The sequence below is a fragment of the Bison bison genome, unplaced genomic scaffold, assembly GCF_000754665.1.
Source record: "Bison bison bison isolate TAMUID 2011002044 unplaced genomic scaffold, Bison_UMD1.0 scf7180017851922, whole genome shotgun sequence".
NCBI lineage: Eukaryota > Metazoa > Chordata > Mammalia > Artiodactyla > Bovidae > Bison > Bison bison.
In genome coordinates this window covers 23,983-51,309 of record NW_011482495.1, presented here as the reverse complement: position 1 = coordinate 51,309, position 27,327 = coordinate 23,983, and the positions used below count along the sequence as shown (strand labels likewise).

General features: G+C 44.6%; 1 protein-coding gene across 2 annotated transcripts in view; it reads right to left on the bottom strand.

Moving 5' to 3' along the window:
• Positions 1 to 2,697: 2,697 nt before the first annotated feature.
• LPXN (leupaxin) overlaps positions 2,698 to 27,327 on the bottom strand; it is a 41,811-nt gene continuing 17,181 nt past the window's right edge. For both annotated transcript variants that reach the window (XM_010851861.1, XM_010851869.1), the window contains 6 exons: positions 22,241 to 22,340; positions 17,390 to 17,557; positions 16,021 to 16,194; positions 15,856 to 15,937; positions 4,442 to 4,590; positions 2,698 to 3,625 (listed from right to left, as the gene is read on the bottom strand). In XM_010851861.1, coding sequence (XP_010850163.1) covers positions 3,356 to 3,625; positions 4,442 to 4,590; positions 15,856 to 15,937; positions 16,021 to 16,194; positions 17,390 to 17,557; positions 22,241 to 22,340 — 943 coding nt within the window. In that variant the 3' untranslated portion in view covers positions 2,698 to 3,355. The remainder of the gene's footprint in view (positions 3,626 to 4,441; positions 4,591 to 15,855; positions 15,938 to 16,020; positions 16,195 to 17,389; positions 17,558 to 22,240; positions 22,341 to 27,327) is intronic.

The window sequence follows — 27,327 nt, the reverse complement described above, 5'->3', positions numbered from 1 at the left end:
ACGTGTTTCCATCACATCCGCACTCCGGGCTCCCCTCCGCTTTTACACTCTGTGACGTTCTCGGGCACGTTCCCCCAGGGCACTGGAAAGATCTGCTTGGTTACCTTCTGTATTATCTTGAAACTCTTTTGCTCTTCAACGTATATACTCACACAGAGTCAAGATTCAGCGACCTCTTTTGGTCAGTTCCCAGAGTTTTTAAGTATCCACATCTCCTGCACAGGGCCCTTGTGTTTTTAAAAACTTAGTTCTGACCCTAACTCTGGAAGTGATCTAGTTTGGTTTAAGGCGGGCTGCATAGTACAATTCCCCCTGCAAAAGTCGCTGGTGGGTATGCAGACTTCCCTGGTGGCTCAGACAATAAAGAATCTGAGGGTAACGTAGGAGACATGGGTGCAATCCCTGGGTTGGGAAGACCCCCCCCGACCTACCCCCAAACCCCGGAAAAGGGAAAGGCTACCCACTTGAGTATCCTTGCCTAGGAAATCTCATGGACAGAGCAGCCTGGCGGGCTACAGTCCTTGAAGTTGCAGAGTTGGACATGAGTGAGTGATTTTTCTTCTTTTTTAATGTGATCCCAGTGCCGTTAGGATGAATCTCGGGACTTTCACTTGCAAAGCTAGAGAAAAGCGCTCTGTCTCCCTCTACTGCTCACAAACAGGGAGCTTATGCCCAGTAGCCATCCTACAAGGTTCGTGCTGGAGCTCGTATGGGAAAATGACTGTCGTCTTTGTCTGAGTATCACCTTGGAGGACTCTATTCCGAAGGACCATTGGCCAAACTGAGTGATTCCTCCTTGAGAGTAGAGTTCTCAATCAATGGCACATTCTTCTATAAAAATATATATCCTCATGGGCAGGAAGAACTCTGTCTTTTGAGAGTAGGTTTTATTTTTTAAAAGCTATAAGGGGACTTCCCTGGCAGTTCAGTGGCTAAGACTCCATGCTTCCTCTTCAGGAGGCACAGGTTCAATCCTTGGTCAGAAAATGAAGATCCTGCATGCTGCATGGCACGGCCAAAAAAATAAAAACAAAATTTTGGAGACTTCCCTGGCAGTCTGGTGGTTAAGACTCTGCACTTTCACTGCAGGGGGCTTGGGTTCTAATCCGTGGTTGGGGAACGAAGGTCCTGCAAGCCACGTGGCACAGCCAAAAAAAATTAATAAAATTAATTAATAAAACCTATAAGTTATTCAGAACCAAGTAAAGAGTATATTATCAGTATGAGAAAAGTATTATTTTTTAAAAAAGGAAAACTTTTAACTTTTCAGTGGTTTCCTTGTTGCTGAAACTCTAGTCCAGAAGACAGAATCCCCTTTTGGACAAATATAAAACCACTTGCATTATGAAAATAAAATTTTTCACTTCTTAATTTTACCTTAGTAAACTGCGGTTTTTCTTTGACATTTTTGAATACATAGGTTCTACTGAAATCTCAAAATAGCCAATCCTTAAAAAAAAAAAATTCACCACCTGAACGTTCTTTCTGGTTAAAACCCCAAGTTTCTTTTGTTAAATCCCAAACCAACCGTGAACACCTGCAAACACCATCACAGAGTCACATGCAGTCAAGAGGATGTTTAGAAACGGAATATGTATTTTGCTTAGTCTGGTACTCGGCCAGCGGGATGAAAGGCCAACTGGCTCCCTGTCTCATCAGCCTCCCTCACAGCTCGGGTGCATTTGGAGTTCCTATTTTGTCGAATGTCACTGTTACCACTTCCTTTTAACCCTCAAATCCCCCTTACCATTCACTCCAGTAAAGGGGGCCAACAGGATAAAGCTTGGCGAGAATCATTTCATCCATTCCTGCCCTCCTGGAAGTTCTGTCCCCACACTAATAATCTAAAGACATCAGTCTATTTTAAAAATTCAGCCCTATTTTAAAAAATACCTCCAGGGAAGGGGATTTCCTCGGTGATTTAAAAATTTTTCATAACAAATAATCGTACGGTTAATTTTAATATCATGGTAAGAGAGACACGTTACAGAGCATATCAAGATCTCTTTTGAGGAAGCATGACGCCCTTTAAAACTGATTTGAGATAGAACTTGAGCAAGTCAGACTCTTGAATAGTCTGACAAGCTTTTCTACAGGTTTACTCATAATATTTTTCAGAGGAACAAATACTTAGGTGGAGCTTTTTTTAGGGGAGTGGGGGTTGGATTTCATAATCCAAACTGGAAAATGGTGAGGTGAGGTTTAAAGCGCCCTTCTTCAGAGATGCTCTAAGAACAGCCATCCTGCGTGCTTTCATGCGACCACTGTGAAGTTGAAGGAAAAGGCACATTCCACTTTTTAAAATAGCCTTATTGAGATATAGTTGATATACAAGAAAACTGGACAAATGCATACAACTTTATGAGCTTGGAGATATGCATCCATATGCAAATATGAATTTGCAACTGCCTAGTGGAAATTATTTTCCTCTGAAGGTAAACGAAGCAATGAAAAAACTTTTAAGAAGCTTTGCCATCTTTTAATCAATCACTTAAGTGCAACAAAATAAAGTGGAAGCTACGGGCCCCAATTAAAAGTCAATGACTAGGAGTCCCTCCTTTTCATTTCTTCTGATGTAAACAAAAGGCCCGTTGTACGGAAGTAAACAAGAGGTATGATACAAACTTGATTGCATATTGTGCCTGGCATACAACATGGGAAGCAGAAAATTTATTTACCAAATTAATATGACACTGAGTCATTAAAACCACAAGTTCCTTTATTTATCAGTGATGTCAGGAGTCGAAGTTTTCCAGTTAAAATCTACTTTCTCTTGAAAAGGAGAAATACACTGAAGGGAAATACAAGGAACTTCAGAGTGACACCGTGATTCCTAACAGCAAGAATAAAGCCCTGCAGCAGTGACCACCTCAACACTGTAAAGCAATCATCCTCCTGTTAAAAAAAAAAAAAAAAAAAAACAGGAACAAAGCCCACAGAGGGACTGTGGGAAAGGCAGTCTCAGGGAAATGGGGTAGCCTAAAAGACCCAGTTCTAAGGCTAAGCACACAAGACCTACCCGTAGGACCATCAACAGAGGTGAGAGTGGAGAAAGCCGAGGAAGGCTGGAGTGGAGCGAATGTGTGCGTGTGAAAATACACGTGCAGAGGCACGAGACAGCAGGTCCCAGATCAAAATTCAACTGCATTATTAAAAAAAAAAAAAAGGCTTGAGATCAAAATTTAAAGCCGGAAGCCAGCCACGCCACCTCTAGGCGCTCCCTTCCGTGCCCATCCCCTTTGCTTTCCCTCTAAGCCTACTGAGCAGAAGGTCAGGAACTAGAAGTGTACTCCTCCCCCTCTTGGCTTAAATTTTCCAGCAGATCGGAAGAGGGCGCGTGTGGGCTCAGCTGAGGTTACACCGGGAAGAGCTTGTTGAAGCAGGGATGGCAGTACGTCTTGTCTTTCTGCTCCTTGAAGACCCCCTTGGACAGCTGCGTCAGGCAGAAAGCGCACACGAAGTGCTCGGGGTGGAACTTGTAGCCCATGGCGCTGATGCAGCGGCCCGTGATGGGCTGTCCGCACCCGTGGCAGAGGGTTCCTCGGCGCTGATGGTAGTGGAGCTCACAGAAGGGACGCCCGTCCAGCTCAAAGAAGGAGCCGGTAGAAAAACCGCTGAAGCACTCCTGGGAGGTGGGGGGAAGAGAAAGACAAGGGGTGCAGATGTCAAGAAGTAAAGTATCAGCAAAATTTCAGCCTGGAAATCCCTGCTGGTTTCCCGCCAGTGGACACAGAGAGGTTAGGATATCGCCCCTCTGCAAACCAGACGAGCAAATGCCCACATGGATGATGTGTCTCGTGTTTCTTTTTTTAAAGAAACTTTAAATTTTGTATTGGAGTATAGTGGATGAACAAGATGGTCAACCATACATAAACATGTATCCATTTCCTCCCAAAGTCCCCTCCCATCCAGGCTGCCACATAACACTGAGCAGACTTCCCTGTGCTATTTGGTACGTCCTTGCTGGTTATCCATTTTCAGTACAGCAGGCTGTACATATCCATCCCAGACTCCCTAACTTTCCCTCCTCCTCAGCCTCCCCGCCTCCTCGGCAAGCATAAATTCACTCTCGACGTCTGTGAGTTTGCTTCTGCTTTGTAAATAAATTCATTTCTTCTGTTGGTGTTCAGTTGCTGAGTTGTGTCCGACTCTTTGTGACCCATGGACACAGCCTCTTTCTTTTTAGATTCCGCATAGAAGGATGTCATACTGTATTTCTCCTTCTCTGTCTGACTTTACTCAGTAAGACAATCTCTAGGTCCACCCACGTGGCTGCAAATGCCATTATTTCATTCCTTCTAGTGGCCGAGAAAAACTTGTATTTCTTTTACGAAGCCCATGTCAAATTCTCTTCCTGAGCTGTGAACCCTCTTACCAGCTGCACCCCAGAAAGAAGAACCCTGCCTTTCCTGAAACCCAAAAGATAAGCGGGGATACCCACCCCGCACACAAAGCACTCTGGGTGCCAGACGGTGCCCATGGCCGAAAGGTAGTTTTCCAGCACCGGCCGGTTGCAGCCCCCACACCTGGGTGCGAACATGCCCAGGAAGTCCTTCCGGCAATACGGCTTCTTGTCCTTCTCGTGAAAGCCTGGAGAGAGGGAAAGCAAGGGTTTGCTCTTGCGGTCTGAGACCTTAATCCAAGTTAGAGACGGAGAAGAGGGCAATGATGTAAACTCTCCCACATTGAAAATGCGCTAACAGACACCTACGTCGAGGGGCTGTTAGAAGAAACGCACGAGGCAGCGCATCCACAGTGTTTCTGAATCGGGCCTGAGTCTTTGCAATTCCATGAGCTGTAGCCCACGAGGCTCCTCTGCCCATGGGATTTTCCAGGCGAGAATACTGGAATGGGCTGCCATTTCCTTCTCCAGGGGATCTTCCCAACCCAGGGATCAAACCCATGTCTCCTCTTTACCTCTCAGCCACCAGGGAAGCCTGTCTGATTTGCGAAAGTATTTAATAAGCGTTAAGGTCTATTCCTCCTCAACGCAGCTGCACTAAGTATTCCTCGGCCTCTGCATTCCCAGGCCTTGATATGGCGAGCCCCGCCTCGTGTTTCAGAAATCAGCTCAAATATCCTCTAATCAGAGAGAATCTCTGCAGCCTGTATCTATCTCTTCATCTCTTTTCCATTGCCTTTTCTCTCTCACTGGAATGTTTGCTCTGAAGGAAACTAAGTATTTCGGTCTGGTCACTTTATAATCCCCAGTATCTAAAACAGTATCTGGGGGGGAGAAAAGTGCCTAATATTTAAAAAGAAAGCAATATTAAATAATAATTTCCAAATTGATGCAGAAATCCAAATGTAATCATTCAAACCATACAAACACGTGAATTAGAAATGGATGGGGGCTTCCTTGGTGGCTGAGCGGTAAAGACTGCACCTGCCAATTCGGGAGACACAGTTAGACCCCTGATCTGGGAAGATCCCACGTGTCACAGAGCAACCAAGCCCGGGCACCACAACTACTGAGCCTGCGCTCTAGAGCCCGGGGCTGCAGCTCCCGAAGCCTCAGCGCCCTCGAGCCCGTCTTCCACGACAAGAGAAGCCACTGCAGGGAGAAGCCCGCGCCCCACAGTTAGAGAGGAGCCCCGCCTGCCAAAGCTGGAGAGACGCCCTCGCAGTGAGGAAGACCCAGCACAGCCCTAAATAAACAAATACTGTGTTTTTTTTAAATGCATGGGTTCCTCTTTAACTGGGGAATAGAAAACTGTGATAAAATTGGCTCAAATTTCAAAAGGAAGTTAAAGATGAATAAATTTAGCTACATTAAAAATATATAGGAATGATTTATGTATGGCCAAAAAAGATCATTAGCAAAGACAAACGAGAAACTGAGGAAAATATTTGCTACCTATATATCAGAAAAATATAACTAAATCAAGGAGCTTCAAACTGGATATACGATTTCAATTATTGTTTTATAAAATGTAAAAAAAAAAAAAAAAGAAAAATCAATCTCTAAAATTTTAATCAAGTTTTAGCCAATTAACCATATATCAAATTGATAACATGACTAAAGAAGGCAACAATTCATTCAATGGCTCTAAAACACAGTATTTTGACTGTATAATTTATTTATACATAGGCTGTATTCTAAAAAGAGCTACAAAAATCTTTTAAACTTTTTTCATAAGGTTACAAAAGCATTTATTCATGGTAAAAGCATTTATGCATAGAAAAGCATTTTTTCAGTTTTCCTGTATGAGATGTATTTCAAGATAACTAAATAGTTAATGATGAAATGGTACTGTTTATATAATCCCATCTAATAAATGCTGAAAGAGTGATGGAAAAGTCACCATTTTACAGCTGAGATCACTGGTGATAGGCAATGATCACCAACAGGGAACTTGCAAATGGAGGGTGAGGCTAACACTGCTGCCACCAGGGTCAATCTTAGCATCAGTAAAAGTAGGTCAGGCTTCCCTGGTGGCTCAGACGGTAAAGACTCCGCCTGCAATAAAGGAGACCTGGGTTTGATCCCTGGGTCGGGAAGATCCCCTGGAGAAGGGAATGACAACCCACTCCAGTATTCTTGCCTGGAGAATTCCATGCTCAGAGGAGCTTAGCGGGCTACAGGCCATGGGGTAGTAAAGAGTCAGACATGACTGAGCAAGTAACACTTTCATTTTTCAAAAGTAGGTCAACCAGTCATTGCATACCTCTAGATATGACTCAACAAGAAGTACATAGCAGCCAGTATCTATGACCTATTCTCCCCTAAATACTAAACCTAAACTGAATCAAGTCTCTAGATCTAAATTAACAATTTACAGAAAATACAGAAGTTGGGGTAAGATGAAGATAGAGCAAATGAGGTAAACTTCATTATGAGGCAGCAGCCAGTCAAATCAAGACTAAGGGACATTTTATAGAACATAGGTTCCAGTTTCTTAATGAATCAATGCTACAAAAAAGTGAGGAAGAGAGGATTGTTACAGAATTCAAAAATTTTGAGGGATAAAGCAGTCAAAGGCAGTACATAAAGGATCTTGCTTGGATCCTGATTCAAACAAAGCAACTGAATAACGGCATTTAGAAGCTTGAGAAATTGGGGTGCGGGTTTTAGATGAAAATAAGGAACTGTTAGTTTTGTGAAGTACGAAGGGTGTTTATCAGTTGGAGATGACGTGTGCTGAAGTATTTAATGGTGAGATGATACGATTTTTAGGATTTGCTTTTAAATTATTCCCTCAAAAGAAAAGGCTAGGTGGTTTAGTAGTGGTTAGAAGAAATTTGTTTGGCTAAATGTTGGTATTTATTGAAATTTCCATAATAAAAAGCTTAAAAATAAACATGTTGAGGTGTAAGTGCTTTCGTTTTAGTACTTGAAATGCTCACTGCTAGGTGCGGATTAGAAGACCCCTGGCTCTTAAAGATCCTGTGTCCAGGTGATGCGAGATAAGAAGCCCATGGCGACTGCTTTTAAAAATCTTTGAAATAAGTCTGCTTCACAAATAGACAACTAGCCCAAGAAGAAATACTTTTAGGGGTACTGTGTTCAACATCATGATTAAGAATGAAACATAGAAGAAAGTATTGAAGTTCCAAGTTTTACTGATTAGTAGTTTAATTTCTAATTTGCTAAGTAGTAGAAACAGTGTTAAATAAATATATACGCAATGCTGCAAAACATATGGAGGTATTCATATATTTTTATATTCCTAGTGACAAAGATAAATGTTACTATTCCATTATTCTTTTAGGAAGTCATTTGATAATGTGTATCAATATTTTTAAAATATATAAATATCTCGATCCTAGAAATTAATCTACATAAATAATTCAATAGAAGAAAATTCTATGTTTAAAGATGGTCATTACAGCTCTCCTAAGACAACAAATACATTTAGTTGTTCTCAGTATTTGGAACTATAAATAATGCTTTAGTAAACATCTTCAGGCATAGAGTCTTTTAAAATTTGTCTACATGAAGCCCTGATGGAGCAACTGATATTATTAAAATTATTATAAAACTATTAAACAACATGGGAAAATGCTTAAGTGGAAAAAAAGGAATTTCAGGTATACCGTAACTTTTATATATACACAAATATTAATAAATGGAGAAAAATATTGGTAGGACAAATTTTTTGTTGCACTAGGTTAAGAAGTTAATAGATTACAAATAAAATTTTATGCAAGGTTTTATTGTCTTCACATCACAAAAAAGAAAAATATAATAAACTGATTCATCCCCAAACACTTATTCATGTAATATATTCCCTCTGCTTCAAAAATCATTTCCTAAGACACCCAGATGGTTTGGTTCTTCACTTAACTCAGGGGTCTGCTTAAGGGAACAACAGCTAGACCGCTTTGTTTCAAGTAGAACCCTGTTACTCTCCCTCATCCCCTCTCCTAAGGTACAGAGCAAGTTAGTTAATCGGTTAGTTGGCTAGTTTGATTACCGTCTGTCTTTCTCACTAGGACACACGCCCCACGAATTCAGGGACTTTGTTTTTTGTCACTGTCTCCCTAGTTCCTAGAATAGGACCTGATACATATATAGAAGCTGCTCAAAAAACATGCACCGAATTAGCAGACCTGTGAACAGTACTGCAAAAGCAAGGTTGGGACCATCGGCTTCAGAAGAGGGTCGCCCCGCGCCAGGATTAACGGGAACATGTATACACAGGTGAACTTTTCTAGAAGAAACTCTCCTTAGAGATTCCACCTAAACAAGGAGGACCAGCAGAACCCCGTTTCGGCAACACCTACTGTTTTACTGGTTCCGACTGAGGGCTCTCCCTGCAGGACTAAATCGAAATTAGATTCTTCATAGCAACCCTCCCATTTTACAAGGGAGAAAAGGGAAGCTCAGCAAAATTACAAATAACCAGCTAGGCAGTGGAGGAACTGATTCAAATCCAGGCCTAGCTTCAAAGTCTAACTTGGATGTCACATCCCTGACCTTAAAGGCATTGTCACCTTGATCTCTCCATGGGAACTGCGAGTATCAGCTGAGCTTAAATATCATAACCCAATAATTTGGTAAGTAGAAGAGTGCTCTGAATGTGCCCCACTCAAACAGCATGTAAGCAAAACACAAGAAACATTATTTCTAGAATATTATTTCTGCACTTTGACAGTAGCAACCGGATCCAAAAAAGGCAATAGGAGAAGCCAGGGGTTCAAGCCCAAATCGCGCAGCCGCAGTGATCCATAACCTCAGGTCATTTTGTGATATGCCTCGCCTTGTTCAACTATGCTTTCTTTGAAAAGCAGACGATTTAATAGATTTCTGAGGCCTCTAGATCTAAGAATGTAAACCAATAATTTTTTTATGCTGTCCTGTGTCCTTCCTTTCTGCCTCTGAGATAAAGAAGAGCTCAGTTGGTCTCTTTGTCAAAGAGCGTCTAGAGTCTGATCAAGGACAGCTGAAAGCGGGCATCTAAGTCACTTCAGTCATGCCCGACTCTTTGCGACCATTTGGACTGTATCCCACCAGGCTCCTCTGTCCGTGGGATTTCGCAGGCAAGAATTCTGGAGTGGGGTGCCATTTCCTCCTCCAGGAGATCCTCCCGACCCAGGGATTGAACCCGTGTTTCCTTGTCACCTGCACTGCAGACCGATTCTTTACCTGCTGAGCCATCAGGGGAAGCCAAGCAAACCAACACCCACAGCCACCCTTCCTGCTTCTGCGGCACACAGACTACAGCACACATCCGTCACCTGGAGAATCGGTCAGTACGCTGACTGCGTGGCCCCACCCCACCCAGCGCTTCTGATTCAGTAGGTCTGGGTTGGCGCTCGAAACTATGCATCCTTGACAAGCCCCCAAGCTGATGCTGATGTTTCATAAAACAAATGAAGTAGAACTGAGCTTGCCTAGAAGTAGGTGTTACTTGAGAAAATGGTGAGACAGGCCGACCGCCCTAGGAATGACCCTTGTCTAGGCATTTACAGGGTAGCTGGTCTCAAGCGTGAGACAGTAGGGAAGTAACAGCCTCTGTTTCAGCTCAGGTGAGCCCCAGGAGAGGACTCAAAAGCAATCAGCCCAACTCGCTGTGATACCCCTGCAGTGACTAATCCAACAAATTGAGAAAGTTTCAGCACTTAACTTTTTGGAGGCTCTCTCCGGGGCCAGTTACTCTGGAGGACAGATAAGAAACACTAACAATTTGCAAAAGTACCTTCGAGAGAAGAAGGGCATTTGTACTCTGGTGAGGCTCACAGCCACGGGGGAAATTAGGGGGCACTGGCGTGGCCTGGATAATGAACAATTAAAGAGAAAGACACGAGCACTGGGGACCCGGTCCCTATGGGAGGATGCTAAGGGCTGGTGTGCTTAGCAACGTGAGCCTTAGAGAGGAATCCTCTGAACTGAAACAAAAATGCAGATGAATTTAATTTCCCAGGAGGCTCAGCGGTTGTGCTGTCATTACAGAAACTTCGTGTGTGACCATGTGACCTGGGGCCAGGCAGGATGCCACCTAATTAATGGACTAACCACATGGCAGGAGGCACGTTTACAGAAAACAATGGATGAAAGCAACCATACAACCCAAGAGGAGCTTCTGCTTAGTAAAGGGCCTTTTTTGTCACTTGTCTCAATAAATATGCTTTGAGCATGGCTTCATATCAATTATATAAAGTCATAAATGACCAGTTCAGCCTTGTCTAGTTAGAAGGGGCCCAAGCCAAAAACAATACGAACTAGCTACCTTCAAGGCGTTTCCTGGTTATCCTATGGATTGGGGTATTTTTCTTTTGTATTTAACTTATGTCTCTTCTTAAAATATATATGCACTGGTATCTGCTCTCAGGCACCTTCCACATCATAATCATCCATGGGCAGTATTCACTTGCTGACTCTTTTACCCAACACACCCTCAGACTTCTATGGCAACCAGTGTAATATAAATTGACCATGACTTAGATTAAATCTCAATGAAAAATGCTGTTTAACTACAGTGCAATCTAAACATGAAAGACCTAATGATTTGTGAAAAGCACTGAACAAGCTTGAGTGAGCAAGCAGATGACTACAAAGCACTTCACTAGTGGATTTTATCAGTCCTACTCTACCCAGGTCTGTCTTCAAATAAACTGTCCCGTGTCTATGCCAAGAAAGCAAAGAGACCCAACAGCAGAAGAGGATTCAGTCTCCATCAAGGGGCAGTTACGATGGTGCAGAAAAAACATGGAACATGCAGAAATGAAACCTGAGTCTAAATTCCAGTTCTGTGATTTTCTAGCTGCATGACTTAAAAAAAAAAAAAAAAGTGACTTTACCTCCCTGATGCTCAGTGCTTCCATCTAATACTTGGTAAAATTATTCTCCCAAAGTTGTGCTGGGGATTAAGTGAATAACGGTCAGGAATACACATAGGGTTTCCCAGGTGGCACTAGTGGTAAAGAAGCTGCCTGCCAATGCAAGAGGCAAAAGACATGTGGGTTTGATCCCTGGGTCGGGTTCCATCCCTAGAAGAGGGCATAGCAACCCACTTCAGTATTCTCGCCTGGAGAATTCCATGAGCAGAGGAGCCTGGAGGGCTGAAGTCCACGGCATCACAAAGAGCTAGACCCAACTGAAGCAACTTAGCACACACACATGTTAACCTGCCTGATATTTAAGACCTGACCTCCAGGAGAACTAGCATAACATGGGGCTTATCTTCATACCCTTTATTTAAAACAGAAGGATTCATGGGAAAAAGGAGAAGAGGGAAGACCATGCCACAGGTGAAATATCAAAATCGTCTAAAATTTAAAGTAGGTGTTAGAGTCGCACCTCGCTTGGCAGAAACAAAATGAACAGCAACAACAAAAACCCTGAAACCTGATAATTAAAGAGGGAGATGCTGGTAAAACTGAAGCCATCCTGGGCTTCCTGGTGGTCCGGTGGTTAACGCTCTGTGCTTCCACTGCAGGGGGCACGGGTCTGGGCCCTAGTCAGGGAACGAAGATCCCACGTTCCTCATGCTGAGTAACATGGCCAAAAAAACCCTCAACCACCCTGAGCTCCAAAACATCAAAGGGGCTTAGGCTCGGATTATTTTAAATTCATGAAATAGTCTTCAAGGCTGGAAGCAGGATTGGTCGAAAGTCTGAAGAACTGTCAGAAAATCAGATTCCCCATCCGAACCATAGATGCAATGATTATTTCTGTAAATTTCAAGTCAGAGGGTCTCAATGTTCAGGGATGCTGGACATTTGTTATAAGAAAAGAAGTCAAGCTTTCTACTAGAAGTGTTAGTCACTCAGCCGTGTCCAACTCTGCAACTCTACGGACGATAGCCCGTCAGGCTCCTCTGTCCATGGATTCTCTTGGCAAGAACACTGGAGTGGGTTGCTGGTCCCTTCTCCAGGGGATCTTCCTGACCCAGGGATCGAACCTGGGTCTCCTGCATTGCAGGCAGAGCCACAAGCAGCTCAGAGCCATTATCGTCTGAGCCACCAGGGAGGCCTGACGGAATTAAAGTTCTACGTGTTTTAGTAAAAAATGGGAATTAAATAAAAGTTGGCATACTGAATGGTAAAAACCCCATCCCCTAATCCCTTTTACTAATTTTTGTAAAGCTGACAGAGAGCACAACTCTTTGGTAAAATTTATTCAAGACAGAAGACCTAAAATATTAATATGCAAGGGTCTGCATATTAATACTGCAGCGCCCTACCTGATACCAGCCCACCAGTCAGTGCGTTCTGCCTCACCCACAGAGCTTCTGGTTAGCATTAAAGTGTCTCATTCATTCTTAAATAAAGAATGGGCAAGCAAAGCTCAGCAGCACTTGGCAAAGACCAATGCAACGGGATAGAGGGCATCAAGATGTGATAGATGTCAAAGTTCAAAGTGGGTGGCAAGATGTCCCTCCGAGTAGATAGTTATGGACTATCTGCACAAATCTTGGACTCTTCACTTACACCTAGGATATCAAACAGGTAAAGAGAAAGGATCTTTTCCCTGATGCTGGGAAAGATTGAAGGCAAGAAGAGAAGGGGAGACAAAGGATGAGATGGTTGGATGGCATCACCAACTCAATGTCCATGAGTCTGAGCAAATTCCAGGAGATGGTGAAGGACAGGGAAGCCTGGCATGCTGCAGACCACGGGGTCGCGAGGAGCGGGACATGACTGAGCCACTGAACAACAACAAAGAGAAAGGGAAGCTGAGACAGGGATTTCTTTGAGAAGGCTGTGCCAAGTGTGCTCCACCACCATCGCCAGGAGGCATGAGGTATGGTCCCGGGAACCTCAAGTCAAGAGAGGGACTGCAGCAGGACCACTCTGAGAGCTGGGTATGGGTGCCCTGCCAGGTGTGGGGTACAGGTGAAGGTATTTGACTCATCCCCGGAAAAGATCCACAGGTGAGAGTCTGGTTAAAGGGTCTACGGCCGCTGAATAGAGAGAGGCACCTGAAATTAAGTGCAGTCATTCTAGCCAGCTTCCCTGGTGGCTCAGACGATAAAGCGTCTGCCTGCAACTCGGGAGACCCAGGTTCAATCCCTGGGTCGGGAAGATCCCCTGGAGAAGGAAATGCAACCCACTCCAGTACGCTTGCTTGGAGAATCTCACCGTCAGAGGAGCCTGGCAGGCTACAGTCCACGGGATCACAAAAGAGTCAGACATGACTTGGCAACTAAACAACAACAAAAAGAAAGTCAGAGTGAAATATACACCAAGCCCAGAGAGGTCAAAGCAAATTAGACAACTTAGAACCTTTCTGCCCTCCAGGCTAAACCCTTCCACCCCTGTTTCAACCCTGGAGGGGTCAGCTATGGAGATTAGCAGTGGGTGTGAGAATAAAAGCAAGAAAGGACCTGTGACCGGCCACACCCCTCTTCCCTGGCCTCCTGCAGCTTAAAGACCCCACCAGGGGAGAGAGTAGCTGTCACTTTAGATAAGTTGGAGGCTTTAGTCATTATACAGAATGAATTACCTAAGGATTTAGACTTGTGTTTTGTGTCTTAAATTTACTTTTCTATTTAGAGTAGTTTATTAAAAATAATCAAAAAAGACATAAGACTGCCTCAAATTTTTATTTAGAAGAAAACTTTCCCTGTGAATTAATTCTAAAAGTACAGGAAAAGAAAAAAGAAGCTTTCTGATTTCATACACGAGTCATATTGGTTCAAAACAAACATAAAAAGAAGAAGTCAGGAAAGAAAAATCAAGACAATGCAGAAAACAGAAGGGAGTAAAAAGCCTGCAACAGGGGCAAAACTTGTCACACAGAAAGGGTCAGGAACAAGAACAAAATCTTAATAAAAAACTTTCAGCCACGGAGGCAGGAAGACAGTGAAGCACTGTCTTCAGAATGATGAGGGAAATTGCTTCTACCTAGAATTCTATGTCCAGGACACTTAAGGCAGACAAGATATTTTCAGATGCTCAAGGTTTCAAAGTTTCTACCAGGAGCTACTGGAGGGTGTGCTCCACCAAAATAAAAGCAATAATACATATTCAAAGATGGAGGAAAGGATTTAGTACAAGGGATTCCCGAGATAAAGTATTGCTTCTCAGCAGGCAGGCTGGAGCAGAAGGATGAAAGTCTCCTGGACAGATATCTCCAAGAAAAAAAAAAAGAAACGAATGGAACTGACGTATTACCAGAAGTGGATGACCATTTTGAGAAGGATTCCGCAGCTGTGTCAGATAAATTAGTGATAATTACAATGAGAATTAAGCTAATGAAAAAGGGATCCAGATGTTAATTTCAGGAAATAACACATGTGTATGAAAAGGACACCATGATATTGATCGTCATCTTCGTCATCTTCATGTGCCAGGCACTGTTGCAAACGCTACATTGATATTGTCTCTTAAAATCCTCATAATGACCCTATACAGTAAGCATTATCATTTTTTCTTACTTAAAAAAAAAATCTTTTTGGTCATGCCACATGGCATGTGAGAGCTTAGATTCCCAACCAGGAATCAAACCCACGTTCCTGCATAGGAAGCGCAGAGTCTTAACCACTGGACCACGAGGGAAGTCCTAAGGTAAGCATTATTATTAGGTCCATTTTACTCATGAGTAAAGTGGGCTCCAAAGATCCCTTTAACACCCTATGGCTATAAATGCCACAGCCCAGATCTGAACCAGGCAGACGAACCCCAAATCCTCCCTGTACTGTGTCGCCATGTGTTACATGACTCAGTGGTGAGCAATATTTATGCGAATGTCCACATGTACACACTGAATACTGATCTGATTTATAACTATGACCTAATTATAACTGAGAGAATAGGGGAGGGGAATTATGTTGGGGCTGTGTGGAGGAGTAATAACATTTCTAAATCCTTATCTGTCTTGGTAGAAAGTTAACATGTAATGGCTAAAATTGGACAAAAAATCAATATAGAGGAATATATTGTCTAAAATATACAAGTAAATAATGTGCTGTGCTGTGCTTAGTCACTCAGTCATGTCCGACTCTGCAACCCCACGGACTATAGCCTGCCAGGCTCCCCTGTCCATGGGATTCTCCAGGCAAGAACGGGGTGCCACGCCCTCCTCCAGGGGATCTTCCCGAACCAGGGATGGAACCTGCGTCTCCTGCATCGCCAGGCAGGTTCTTTACCACTAGCGCCGCCTGGAAAGCCCCACAAGTAAGTAACAGAAGAAGTTAAAGTATTTAGAGAGGAGAACTGGACTTGGGGGTGGAAAAAGAAAAGCAAAGAAGTGTTTTTTAATATTACTCTTGGCGTAGTATTTGCATTTTAAACTATGCATTTGTATGATTTTGATTTAAAATTTTCATTTAAGCAAAAGGTATCTATGTCAGATCAGGTTGGAAGGGATGGCGTTTGGTACCGAAATGGGCACCTGGGTGGTCGAGGCAGGAACCAGGACCAGCAGAGAAGATCAGGGAAAAGCCCTGCTAACCAGCCGGGCCGTACCTTCTTCACCGAACACCTCTCCACAGTGAGCGCAGAAGAAGTGCTCGGGGTGCCAGGTTTGGTTCATGGCCGTCAGCACTTTCTGGAAAAGCAACGGAGAGCGATTAGGAGGCTGCAGGGCTCTAACAAAAACTGCGCGAAGGCGGGGGCAGCGGGCTCACTCACGTCCAGGATGGGAGCGGCGCAGTACGCACAGCGCGGAGAGAAGAGATGGTGGTAGTCCTCAGCGCAGTAGGCCAGGCCGCTCCGCTCGAAGAAGGGGCTGGAGCCGATCTCCGCTTTGCAGTGGGCGCACACGAAGTGCTCGGGATGCCACGCCTGCCCCAGCGCGTGGATCACCTGGAGGGTGAAGCAAAGCTTGGCGTGGGGGCCCGGGCACTCGGGGGTCCGCAGTGTGCACGACTCTGGGGCGTGCTCTTTCAACAGCATCCATGGAAACGACACCCCCTGCAGTTACGCCACACTGAGGCCAAGACCTCGGGTGCACTCACGCGGCCTGTGGTCCGTGGGTATGTGTGTATGTGTGAGTCGCTCAGTCGTGTCCGACCCTCTGTGACCCTGTGGACTGCAGCCGGCCAGGCTCCTGTGTCCCTGGGATTCTCCAGGCAAGAGTACTGGAGTGGGCTGCTATTCCCTTCTCCACCTGTGGCCCACACTTCACGGATAATGGCATGGTGTCCGCTTTCCCAACTTAATAAACGCTCACTCTGCTATACTGCCCCAGAAAATTACAGACACGAAATAGAGCACAGTGGTGACAGACGACATGCTTGGCCTGGAAGGGATCCCGGGAACAGGAGACCAATGACAGTTTTTATTCCTCTGATCTGGACACCTCATCTCACACCCTGTGGAAAGTCAGGTCTCGACGCCCTTTATAATGCTTTGGATGAAGGATGGTGCCCAAGCAGGAATTTGTGGTCATGCTATGATTCTGGGAGCAGCTGAAAGTCATAATCAGTCACTTTGCACTGGGAAGATTTGAACCAAGGGAGCAGAGGGAAAATTATTCTCCATAAGGCAGTAGAGGAAAATGGTTATGAGCTTGAACTCTCAAGCCAGAGTCTCCTGGATTTGGACATTACATTGACCTCTTACTAGACCTTGGATATGTCAGTTAATGACCCTGGGCCCTCAGTTTCCTCATCTTTACAAAGAGCTTGCAACCATTGAAGGGCTGTGTGTATGCGTGCATGCGTGCTCAGTCATTCAGTCGTGTCTGACTCTCTGTGACCCCATGGACTGTAGCCCACCAGCCTCCTCTGTCCATGGGATTCTCCAGGCAAGAACACTGGAGTGGGCTGCCATGCCCTCCTCCAGGGGCTCTTCCCAATTCAGGATTGAAGGGATAATGCAACCATTAGATAAAAGAAGACTTGTACGGTGCTTAGTCCCACACCCGGAGCACTGTGAAGGATTGGTAAGTATCACTACATTGTCTTAGGTCATAAGAAGAAAGAGCAGTCCTTGGAGGGTGGAGACGGACACACACAGACATGGATGGCCGTAGCATCAGTGTCTTGGCCCGCCCCACCTTTCCAGCGATCGGTTTCTGGCAGGAGGCACAGTGCCCCTTGGGTACTGTGGCAATTCCCAGGTTCTGCAAATCCTGCTCCAAGCTCCCCAGCATGGAGTCCAGGGAGGCCTTGTGATCCTGACTGTCGGATACGGGTTTCTTGCTGGCATCTGCTTTCGCTGTAACCTGTACCAAGAAGAGAACCACAGAGAGAGTCATCCTCATTGGCATCTTCTGCACTATCTCTTAGTCTTTCCCTGAACTTCCTCCAAGGCGCTGGAAGAATCTAACATTGCAACACCAAAAAAAAAAAAAAAAAAAGCTTTCATCTCCCTTTCACTCTAAGTTCCTCAGGCTGAATGAACTCTGGCTAGTCTTCCTGTTTGCCAATCTCTTCTGGCAGTAGGAAATTGAACATAGGAAGAGGATACCTTATCTCTTGTGATGACTGCAGGTCAACAATTCATCTTTTTATGTATTTATGTTGCAGTGTTTATTGGGCAGCTAATTTCTGCCACTCACTGTTCTAGGCTCGTGGTGCAGAGCAGTTCTCAAGACTAACCAAGTGTCTGCCCTCATGGAATTTATTTTCTCTGAGTAACAGACAGTAAGCAATTAAAGAAATAACAGACGATATGATGTCAGGTTAGAGATATGAATTATATATTGAGACAAAAGAGAGTGGGATGGTGAGGAAGAATGGATTCAGACGAGGGCAATCCGAGAAGGCTAAGGAGCTGATACCTGAGCAGATATTTGAGTGATTTACTGAGACACAGAAATATTGATAATTGTGAGAACAGCATTCTAGAGGGAAGGAAGGCCCAGAGGGATGAGATAGTCTGACACATAAAAAGTAAAAAGAGGTCAGGAGGGCTAGAACAGAGGGAGTGCAGGTGAGTGAGGCAGGAGAAACCAATGGAAAAAGAGGCAATGATCACACAGAGCCCGCAGGACAAAGCTTCGGTTTTATTAATAAAAATAAATAATTGTTATTACTTAATAAAGCTCAGGTTTTATTCCAAGGGTGATGGAACCATTAGGGTGCTTCAAGCGTGAGAGGGAAAGAATCTGATTCACAAGATCCCTGCGTTAGCTGAGTGAGGAATTAGGTATGGACAAAGCAAGAGGCATCAGAGGCGCTCGTTAGGCAGGAGACTTTCAACACAGCTGGGATCGGAGATGACTTGGGCCAGTGACGGTGGGGAAGGTGGTGAGAGGTGGTCAGATAAAACTTGGTGGCCGGTTGGATTTATTAAAGGGAAACTGCAATGCAGCTGCGATAAAACATTCAACAGGGAGACTTTGAGTGACAGAACCGTTGCCCAGCTCGTCTCTCTCAACTCCCAGTTTCCAGAGGACTGCGCCTTCCGGACCAGGGGGCTGCGGTGCTTCTCCACGGCCTGCGGCGCTGAAGTCCCAGCGTCCCCGCCCACTGCCCCACTTCACCTTTCCCGTTTCATCTTGGATTACTCAGGAAAAGCCCCCACTGTGTACAGCCAGCCAGGCTCCCCGCAGTCTCCAGAAAGTGCTCCCTTTGCTTCAGGCCTCTGCCTGGGACAACCTCCCACCATCTCACTAAGCAAAATGCTCATTTTCCTTCGAGAAACTTATCATTTGACACACTTCCTTCCTCTCCTATTATATAATGTTAGTTCATGCTCAAGAGATTCGTGTTCTAAAGGTTAACATCGAAAAGGCCTGAAAATAACTAAGTAAAAACACAGCAATGTGTCTGTGTCTATATATACAATTACATCTATTTGCTGGTATATTTCAGAGTGCTTCTGAAAGGATTATGTGAAAAATAGAAAATACTGAATACCTCCAGGGGGCAGAACTGGATGGCTGGGAACACTTCACTGTACACTGTTGTACTATGGATTTTTGTACAGTGTAAAGGTATGGCTATGCCAAAGCCTTTGACTGTGTGGATCACAATAAACTGTGGAAAATTCTGAAAGAGATGGGAATACCAGACCACCTGATCCGCCTCTTGAGAAACCTCTATGCAGGTCAGGAAGCAACAGTTAGAACTGGACACGGAACAACAGACTGGTTCCAAATAGGAAAAGGAGTATGCCAAGGCTGTATATTGTCACCCTGCTTATTTAACTTCTATGCAGAGTACATCATGAGAAACGCTGGGCTGGAAGAAGCACGAGCTGGAATCAAGATTGCCGGAAGAAATATCAATAACCTCAGATATGTGGAAAGTGAAGAGGAACTAAAAAGCCTCTTGATGAGAGTGAAAGAGGAGAGTGAAAAAGTTGGCTTAAAGCTCAACATTCAGAAAATGAAGATCATGGCATCTGGTCCCATCACTTCATGGGAAATAGATGGGGAAACAGTGGAAACAGTTCAGACTTTATTTTTTTGGGCTCCAAAATCACTGCAGATGGTGATTGCAGCCATGAAATTACTCCTTGGAAGGAAAGTGACCAACCTAAATAGCATATTGAAAAGCAGAGACATTACTTTGCCAACAAAGGTCCATCTAGTCAAGGCTATGGTTTTTCCAGTGGTCATGTATGGATGTAAGAGTTGGACTGTGAAGAAAGCTGAGCGCTGAAAAATTGATGCTTTTGAACTGTGGTGTTGGAGAAGACTCTTCAGAGTCCCTTGGACTGCAAGGAGATCCAACCAGTCCATTCTAAAGGAGACCAGTCCTGGGTGTTCTTTGGAAGGAATGATGCTAAAGCTGAAACTCCAGTACTTTGGCCACCTCATGAGAAGAGTTGACTCATTGGAAAAGACTCTGATGCTGGGAGGGATTGGGGGCAGGAGGAGAAGGGGACGACAGAGGATGAGATGGCTGGATGGCATCACTGACTCAATGGACGTGAGTCTGAGTGAACTCCGGGAGTTGGTGATGGATAGGGAGGCCTGGCGTGGTTCGATTCATGGGGTTGCAAAGAGTCGGACACAACTGAGCGACTGAACTGAACTGAAAGATATGGCTAATTCAAAAAATAAGCATAAATTTTTAAATGTAAATAAGCTAAGACACACGTTAAATCAATTTTAAAACATCACACAATTAAAACTGCTAATGTAGATTTTTTTTTTCTAGTATTTTCAGATATGGGGTTCCCTGGTGGCTCAGTGGTAAAGAAGCTGCCTGCCACTTCAGGAGATGCAGGTTCCATTCTGGAGTCTGAATGATCCCCTGGAGAAGGAAATAGCAACCCACGCCAGTATTCTTGCCTGGGAAATCCCAAGGACAAAGGCTCCTGGTGGGCTATAGTCTATGGGGTTTTAAAACAGTTGGCATGATTTAGCAACTAAACAACAATTTTCAGATATACAATGCGATGAGGAATGCACTCAGCTTTATTGTAAATATTAAAAAAAACTTGTTTCTAATATTTATTCATTGTCTCTCTAATAATATGCATTACTCATAATGCATCAGAAACAGCACTGGAAAGCCAAAGGTGAGCCACAGAGATAAGATTCCTGCCCTTCAAGTCACACACATTTTTATACACTGCCTTGAAATTACTTCATAGTCACTTCAAGTGTGCGTATCAAATACCCCAACCAATTCAGAATGGTTGGATTCTCTACCTTAAGAATTCTAGCTCAATAACCTAAATGGGAAAAGCATTTGAAAAGGGTCCGTGTGTATATAACTGAATCACTTTGCTAGGCACCTGAAATTAGCACACTGCTGATCAGCTATGGTGGCGGTGGTGGTTTAGTGGCTCAGTCGTGTCCAGCTCTTGCGACCCTGTGGACTGTAGCCTCCAGGTTCCTCTGTCCATGGGATTCTGCAGGCAAGAGTACTGGAGTGGGTTGTCATTTCCTTCTCCAGAAGATCTTCCTGACCCAGGGATCAAACCCAGGTCTCCCGCATTGCAGGCATATCTTTACCAACTGAGCCACCAGGGAAGCCCAGAGACTAGACCAAGAGGGGTGGGTTTTCTCTCAGTAAGAGTTTAGGACTCATCCTTCCTTTCAAAGCCATGCTTGCGCTCCCTTGCTATGCTCCAGCTTGCCATGGGTCTCCTCTATCTTACTCAGGGAGGTCTCTTTGACAGCCCTTCCACACTTTATCCAGCTTTAGTGGCAAACAGTCTGTCTTTTAGTCTAATAAATGTCACCTCGTTTTATATCTCATTTTATTAAGCACACTCCAAGCCCCTTGAAATCAGAACCTGTATCACAGAGTCTTTTATATCCAGATAAGACATCTAAAAAAAACTCAGCACAAATAAACTTATATACAAAACAGAAATAAACCCATAGACTAAAAAAAAAAATTACGGTTACCAAGCGGGTAAAAGGCTTCCCAGGTGGTGCTAATGACAAAGAACTGCCTGCCAATGCAGGAAATGTAAGAGACGAGGGTTCGATCCCTGGGTCGGGAAGATCCCTGGAGGAGGAAATGACAACCACTCCAGTCTTCTGGCCTGGAGAATCCCATGGACAGAGGAGCCTGGTGGGCTACGGTCCATGGGGTCACAGAGAGTCGGACATGACTGAAGCTGCTTAGCACATTTGGGGGTAAAGGGTGGGAGGGATAAATTAGGAGTTTGGGATTACCATGGACACATTCCTATATATAAAACAGATAACCAACAAGGACCTACCACTGTACAGCACAGGGAACCATGCTCAATATTTTGTAATAACCTCTAACAGGAAAAGTCAGATAGAGATAAAGGTGGAGATACAGAACTGAATCGTTCTGCTGAACACCGGAAACAAATTCAACACACTGTAAATCAGCTACACTTCAGTGAGCTCATCCACTGAGTTAAACTGAGTCCGGCAGAATCAGTAAGGACTTGGGGGAGTTTCTGAAGCGGGAGGGCAGGGCGGAGGTCCACAGAGAGAAGCCCTGCGGGCTGCATCCCAGCTCACCTGATGCTGCAGCTCACACAGATGTGCCATCAGCTCATCCAACTGTGCGGCTGCTGAGGTTTTAGAAGCTGGTGGTGATTCCTTTGGCTCTTGAATCTCACTGTAAGGAGGAAAGAAAAAAATCAAACTAACACACCAAAACTCAAATAAGTGTTAGACAGTGCCTAAAATTCCAGAAAATGCAGTTTTAACTATTAGCCCTTTGCATGCATGCTAAGTCACTTCAGTCATCTCTGACTCTTTGCGATCTCGTGGACTGTAGCCCGCCAGGCTCTTCTGTCCGTGGGGTTCTCCAGGCAAGAACACTGGAGTGGGTTGCCATTTCCTTTTCCAAGGGATCTTCCTGACCCAGGGATTGAACCTGCATCTCTTGCAGGTTCTCCTGCATTGGCAGGGGGGTTCTTTCCCACTGTGCCACCTGGTTAGATCCACTAACCCCTTAGATAGGACTAAAACTAGACCAATTCAGCAATTTTACTTCCGAGACTCTATCCTACAGAAAAATTGGACATATCTATAAAGATACATACACAAAGACATTCCTTGAAACACAGAAGCAGTATAGTCTTATGAGCAAATTAAAACTAAATGGAGATACAGTCACATAAATTATGGTCCACCCACACTATAAAATACCCTGTGGCTAAAAAAAAAATGTCAACAGATTTATATGAACTAAGGAAGACTTCTAATTTATACTGCTAACTTAAAAACCAAGGCCCAGAACAATATGAAAACTCTCCTTCCATGGACATCATTTCAGAAACACGGATCCATAAGTCTGGAGCTGCACACACAGATCTGTAAGAAGACAGGCCTGACAGCAGTTACCTATCGAGCTGGTAATTAGGTGGTGGGAGGAGAGACGCTGCTGGAGGTGGTCTCGCAGCTCACCCTGGATATTTCCGGTTTGTCTCACGTTTTTTGGTTTGCGTTTGGCTGCGCTGCGAGCCTTGCGGAATCTTAGTTCTCTGACCAGGGACTGAAGCTGAGCCCGGCAGTGAAAGCGCGAGTCCTAAGCACTGGACAGCCAGGTGGACAGCCAGGGAATTCTCTGCTTTGGTTTTTTTTAAGACTATTTTTCAGAGCAGGTTTAGGTTTATACACAATAGTAAGCAGAAGATACCTCTTTGACTTTTTACATATGTGAGTTCATAAACTAATTGTGTGTGTGAAGTTATATTTTCAAAACAAAGGTCAGCTATCCTAGGAAAGAGACACTGAGAGAAGCCGGTGAGACGGCAGGAGCGGCAGGCTGGGCGTCAGCAGCGCGATTCTCACGCACAGGCACATTCACCAACTACGATTCCATTAAGTAACTTACGGTATACTACATTAATATAGTCACAATGTTGCGAGTCCTATGAAAAATTATGTTCAATATAAAATGAGTAATGTTAAATGTAGAACATTTTTAAACTGCTGCTGCTGCTAAGTCGCTTCAGTCGTGTCCGACTCTGTGCAACCCCATGGACTGCAGCCCACCAGGCTCCTCTGTCCATGGGATTTTCCAGGCAAGAGTACTGGAGTGGATTGCCATTTAAAACTGCAGAGGAATACGAAGAAAAAAATAAAAGCACATATTCTCCTCCTTTTGAGAGGCACTGAACACCCTAGACACGATGCCTTATGTTTTTACACTCTTCTATGATTGTGTATGATTTTAGGAAATTTGAATATTACTGGTTTTCTTCATGTTTTTGAGTTAACATTTTTCCCATCCCCTAATTCACATCCTTATCTATCCTTTGCAACCATAATAGTTAACAATTATTGAGTGTGTATAGAACATTGCTGCTGCTGCTGCTAAGTCGCTTCAGTCGTGTACGACTCTGTGCGACCCCACAGACGGCAGCCCACCAGGCTTCCCTGTAACCTGGGATTCTCCAGGCAAGAACACTGGAGTGGGTTGCCATTTCCTTCGCCAATGCATGAAAGTGAAAAGTGAAAGTGAAGTCACTCAGTCGTGTCCGACTCTAGCGACCCCATGGACTGCAGCCCACCAGGCTCCTCCGTCCATGGATTTTCCAGGCATGAGTACTGCAGTGGGGTGCCATTGCCTTCTCCAGTATATAACACTAGGCGCTCTGTAAAGAGTTTTACGTGGGTTCTCTTTAAATCCTCATAAAAACAGTAAGAGGTAAGTAGTACTACCCCCGGAGAAGGCGATGGCACCCCACTCCAGTGTTCTTGCCTGGAGAGTCCCAGGGGCAGGGGGGCCTGGTGGGCTGCTGTCTCTGGGGTCTCGAAGAGTCAGACACGACTGAGCGACTTCCCTTTCACTTTTCACTTTCATGCATTGGAGAAGGAAATGGCAACCCCACTCCAGTGTTCCTGCCTGGAGAATCCCAGGGACGGGGGGCCTGGCGGGCTGCCGTCTCTGGGGTCGCACAGAGTCGGACACGACTGAGCGACTTAGCAGCAGCAGCAGCAGCACTACCCCCAGATGAAGAAACTGGGGCCTAGGGACGTTAAAGCCTTTGCTGTACCCTATACAAAAGGCAAACATCAGAGTTTGGGCCTGCAGACTGCTCAGCTGGTGTTCTCTATCACTAAATTATCTTCTGAAAGGTGTATAAAGGCTATACAGTGTGTGCTATAATCTATGGAACTGATCATTTATTGTTAGATACCTAGATTGTTCCTGATTTTCACTGTTGTAGTCAACACTGCTAAATAAATGTTTGATACCTTCACTTCCGCAGAGTACATCCTGAGAAGTGGAATCACTGCGTTATACAAGTAACGGAATCTGGAGTAGTGTTTGTCATCAAGTTAATTAGGAAGCTTAGCTAACAACCCACCAAACTATGTGTGTGTATATGAGAGAGAGAGAGACACACACACACACACATAAAGCCATAAATAAAGTCAAATATTCTAAAGCATTCACTAAATGTGTTTTCATACATGACAACAAAAATCTTACTATTTTACTTATTTTATGTATTTATCAACTAGGGAAAAAGTAGAAGAAAGATGGACATCTTCCTCTCTTAACAAAAAAAGACCGTCTCTTGGGTGCAACATGTGCTACTGGCTCACGTACATTTGAACATCTAACAGCAAGGGCAATGTCGGAGGAAAGTGGATCTTTTCCCCTCTTAAAGGACTTTGTCCTTTAGGTACAATATGGCTTCCGGCCAGACACAAGTTTGGGTTTTTTTTTTCTTTTTTTCGAAGAACAAAAATGGTCAGGTATGCAAGTGACGGATTTAGTCTTTGGAGGTTTCCAAGGACAAAGTACAAAGGAGCTCTCTCTCTCCCACAACTCTTTTCAGTCTTAATCCCTCAGGAACTGCTGCCACAGGCACGTGTCTTAGGAGTACAATAGGTGGCAGGACTGAACACCTCTTTCCTGTGTCCCAGCGTAGAACAAATGCAGCTTCTCACGCCGCCCTGTATAATCCAAAAACCTGTTCATCCTGCAGATGGGCATCCTTGTTCTTAGTGAAAGGACTCTCACTGGTTAGTTCCCCCCATTTTTTTTTTTTTTGGCTGTGCTATGTGGCATGCAGAGTCCTAGTCCCCCAGCCAGGGATCAGCCCTGTGCCCCCTGCACTGGGAGTGCAAGCCCTCAACTGCTGCCTGCCAGGGGAGTCCCTCTCTCTAGCTGCTAACTAGACGCCTAGTGCAGCGTAGAAAGAAAGATCGTTGTCACAATACCCTAGGAGTAACTGAGTCGACAGTATCAACTTCTAAATAAGAAAGGAAAGACCTCTTGAAGTATCAATGATGACTTCACTATAGGAAACGCTCCTGAAAAGAGAAACCCTCAACTCAGAGCTCCTTTGATTTCTCCCTCCATCTCTAAGATGATGCGTGCTTGCTAAGTCGATTCTGTCGTGTCTGACTCTCTGTGATCCCCTGGACTGTAGCGCCCCACCCCCCACCCAGGCTCCTCTGTTCATGGGATTCTCCAGGCAAGAGTACTGGAGTGGGTACTCTTCTCCTTCTCTAGGGGATCTTCCCAACCCAGGGATTGAACCTGTGTCTCTTAGTCTCCTGCACTGGCAGGCGGGTTCTTTACCATGGACGCCACGTGATAAAGCACGTAAGTATGCCATTAGTAACAATTTCATTATGCAGAGGTCTTAATAATACCAACAGGGGTGTCAGGATGGCCGAGGGGTCTAAGGTACCAGATTTGCTGTATAGTACAGGTATCTCAGCTCGGTGCTCTGTGATGACCGAGAGCGGTGGGCTGGAGTGGGGAAAGATCCAGAGGGAGGAGACATATGTATACTTAGAGCCAACTCACGTTGTTGTTCAGCAGAAACAAAGACAACTTTGTAAAGCCAAGTATCCCCCAATTAAGAAAAAAATCCTATGATAAACCATAAAAAAAATACAAATATAAAAGTTGAGTTCAAGACTTACCAAGTGAAGGGCTTTATTTTTTCCCCTATTTATTCCTCTGCAATATGTTTATGAAGTGTCCCTCCCTATTCTTAACTAAAATTATTTCGGGTCATATAAAAGATGTATTTCTAAAACTCATCATATTGTTATAGCCACACCTGGTATTGAACATACTTTCAAGGTTGAAAGTAATGTTTGGTTAATTTAAGCAAGTCAGAGGGAATGGTGGAAACAGCAAGCAGGAATCTTGCTTCTGTGTCTCATGCTGAATCTGCACACGGAAGCCTTGTGGGCTCCGAATTTTATGAGCCCCGGGTTTGGATCAGCCCGCTACATATTGACTAGGTCACCTGCATTTCATATCACTCTCCTACACAGATCGACATGGTGAGTATCCTTCAGTAGTGGTATTTGCATCGATTGAGATCTGCTCAGGAAAATTCAAAGACTGAGAGTAAGCAGAAGGAATTTAATTCAGCAATTTAATTACACGGGTGATGGAGAGCTCAGAAGCAGACAGGAAACACCGAGGGAGCTCAGAGATTAGGTTCAGCAAGAAGCCGTTAGTCAAAGGCACAAAACGCAGAGGCAAAGTTACCAAGCCCCGGGAGCCCAGGTTCCCAGGCAGAGGAGGGAATCAGAAGCCGTAAAAGGAGAGACACTGAGGAGAGAGAGCCTGCGCGAGCACGCGCCCTAAACGGCTGTGCCTTGCACCCCTCTCCCCC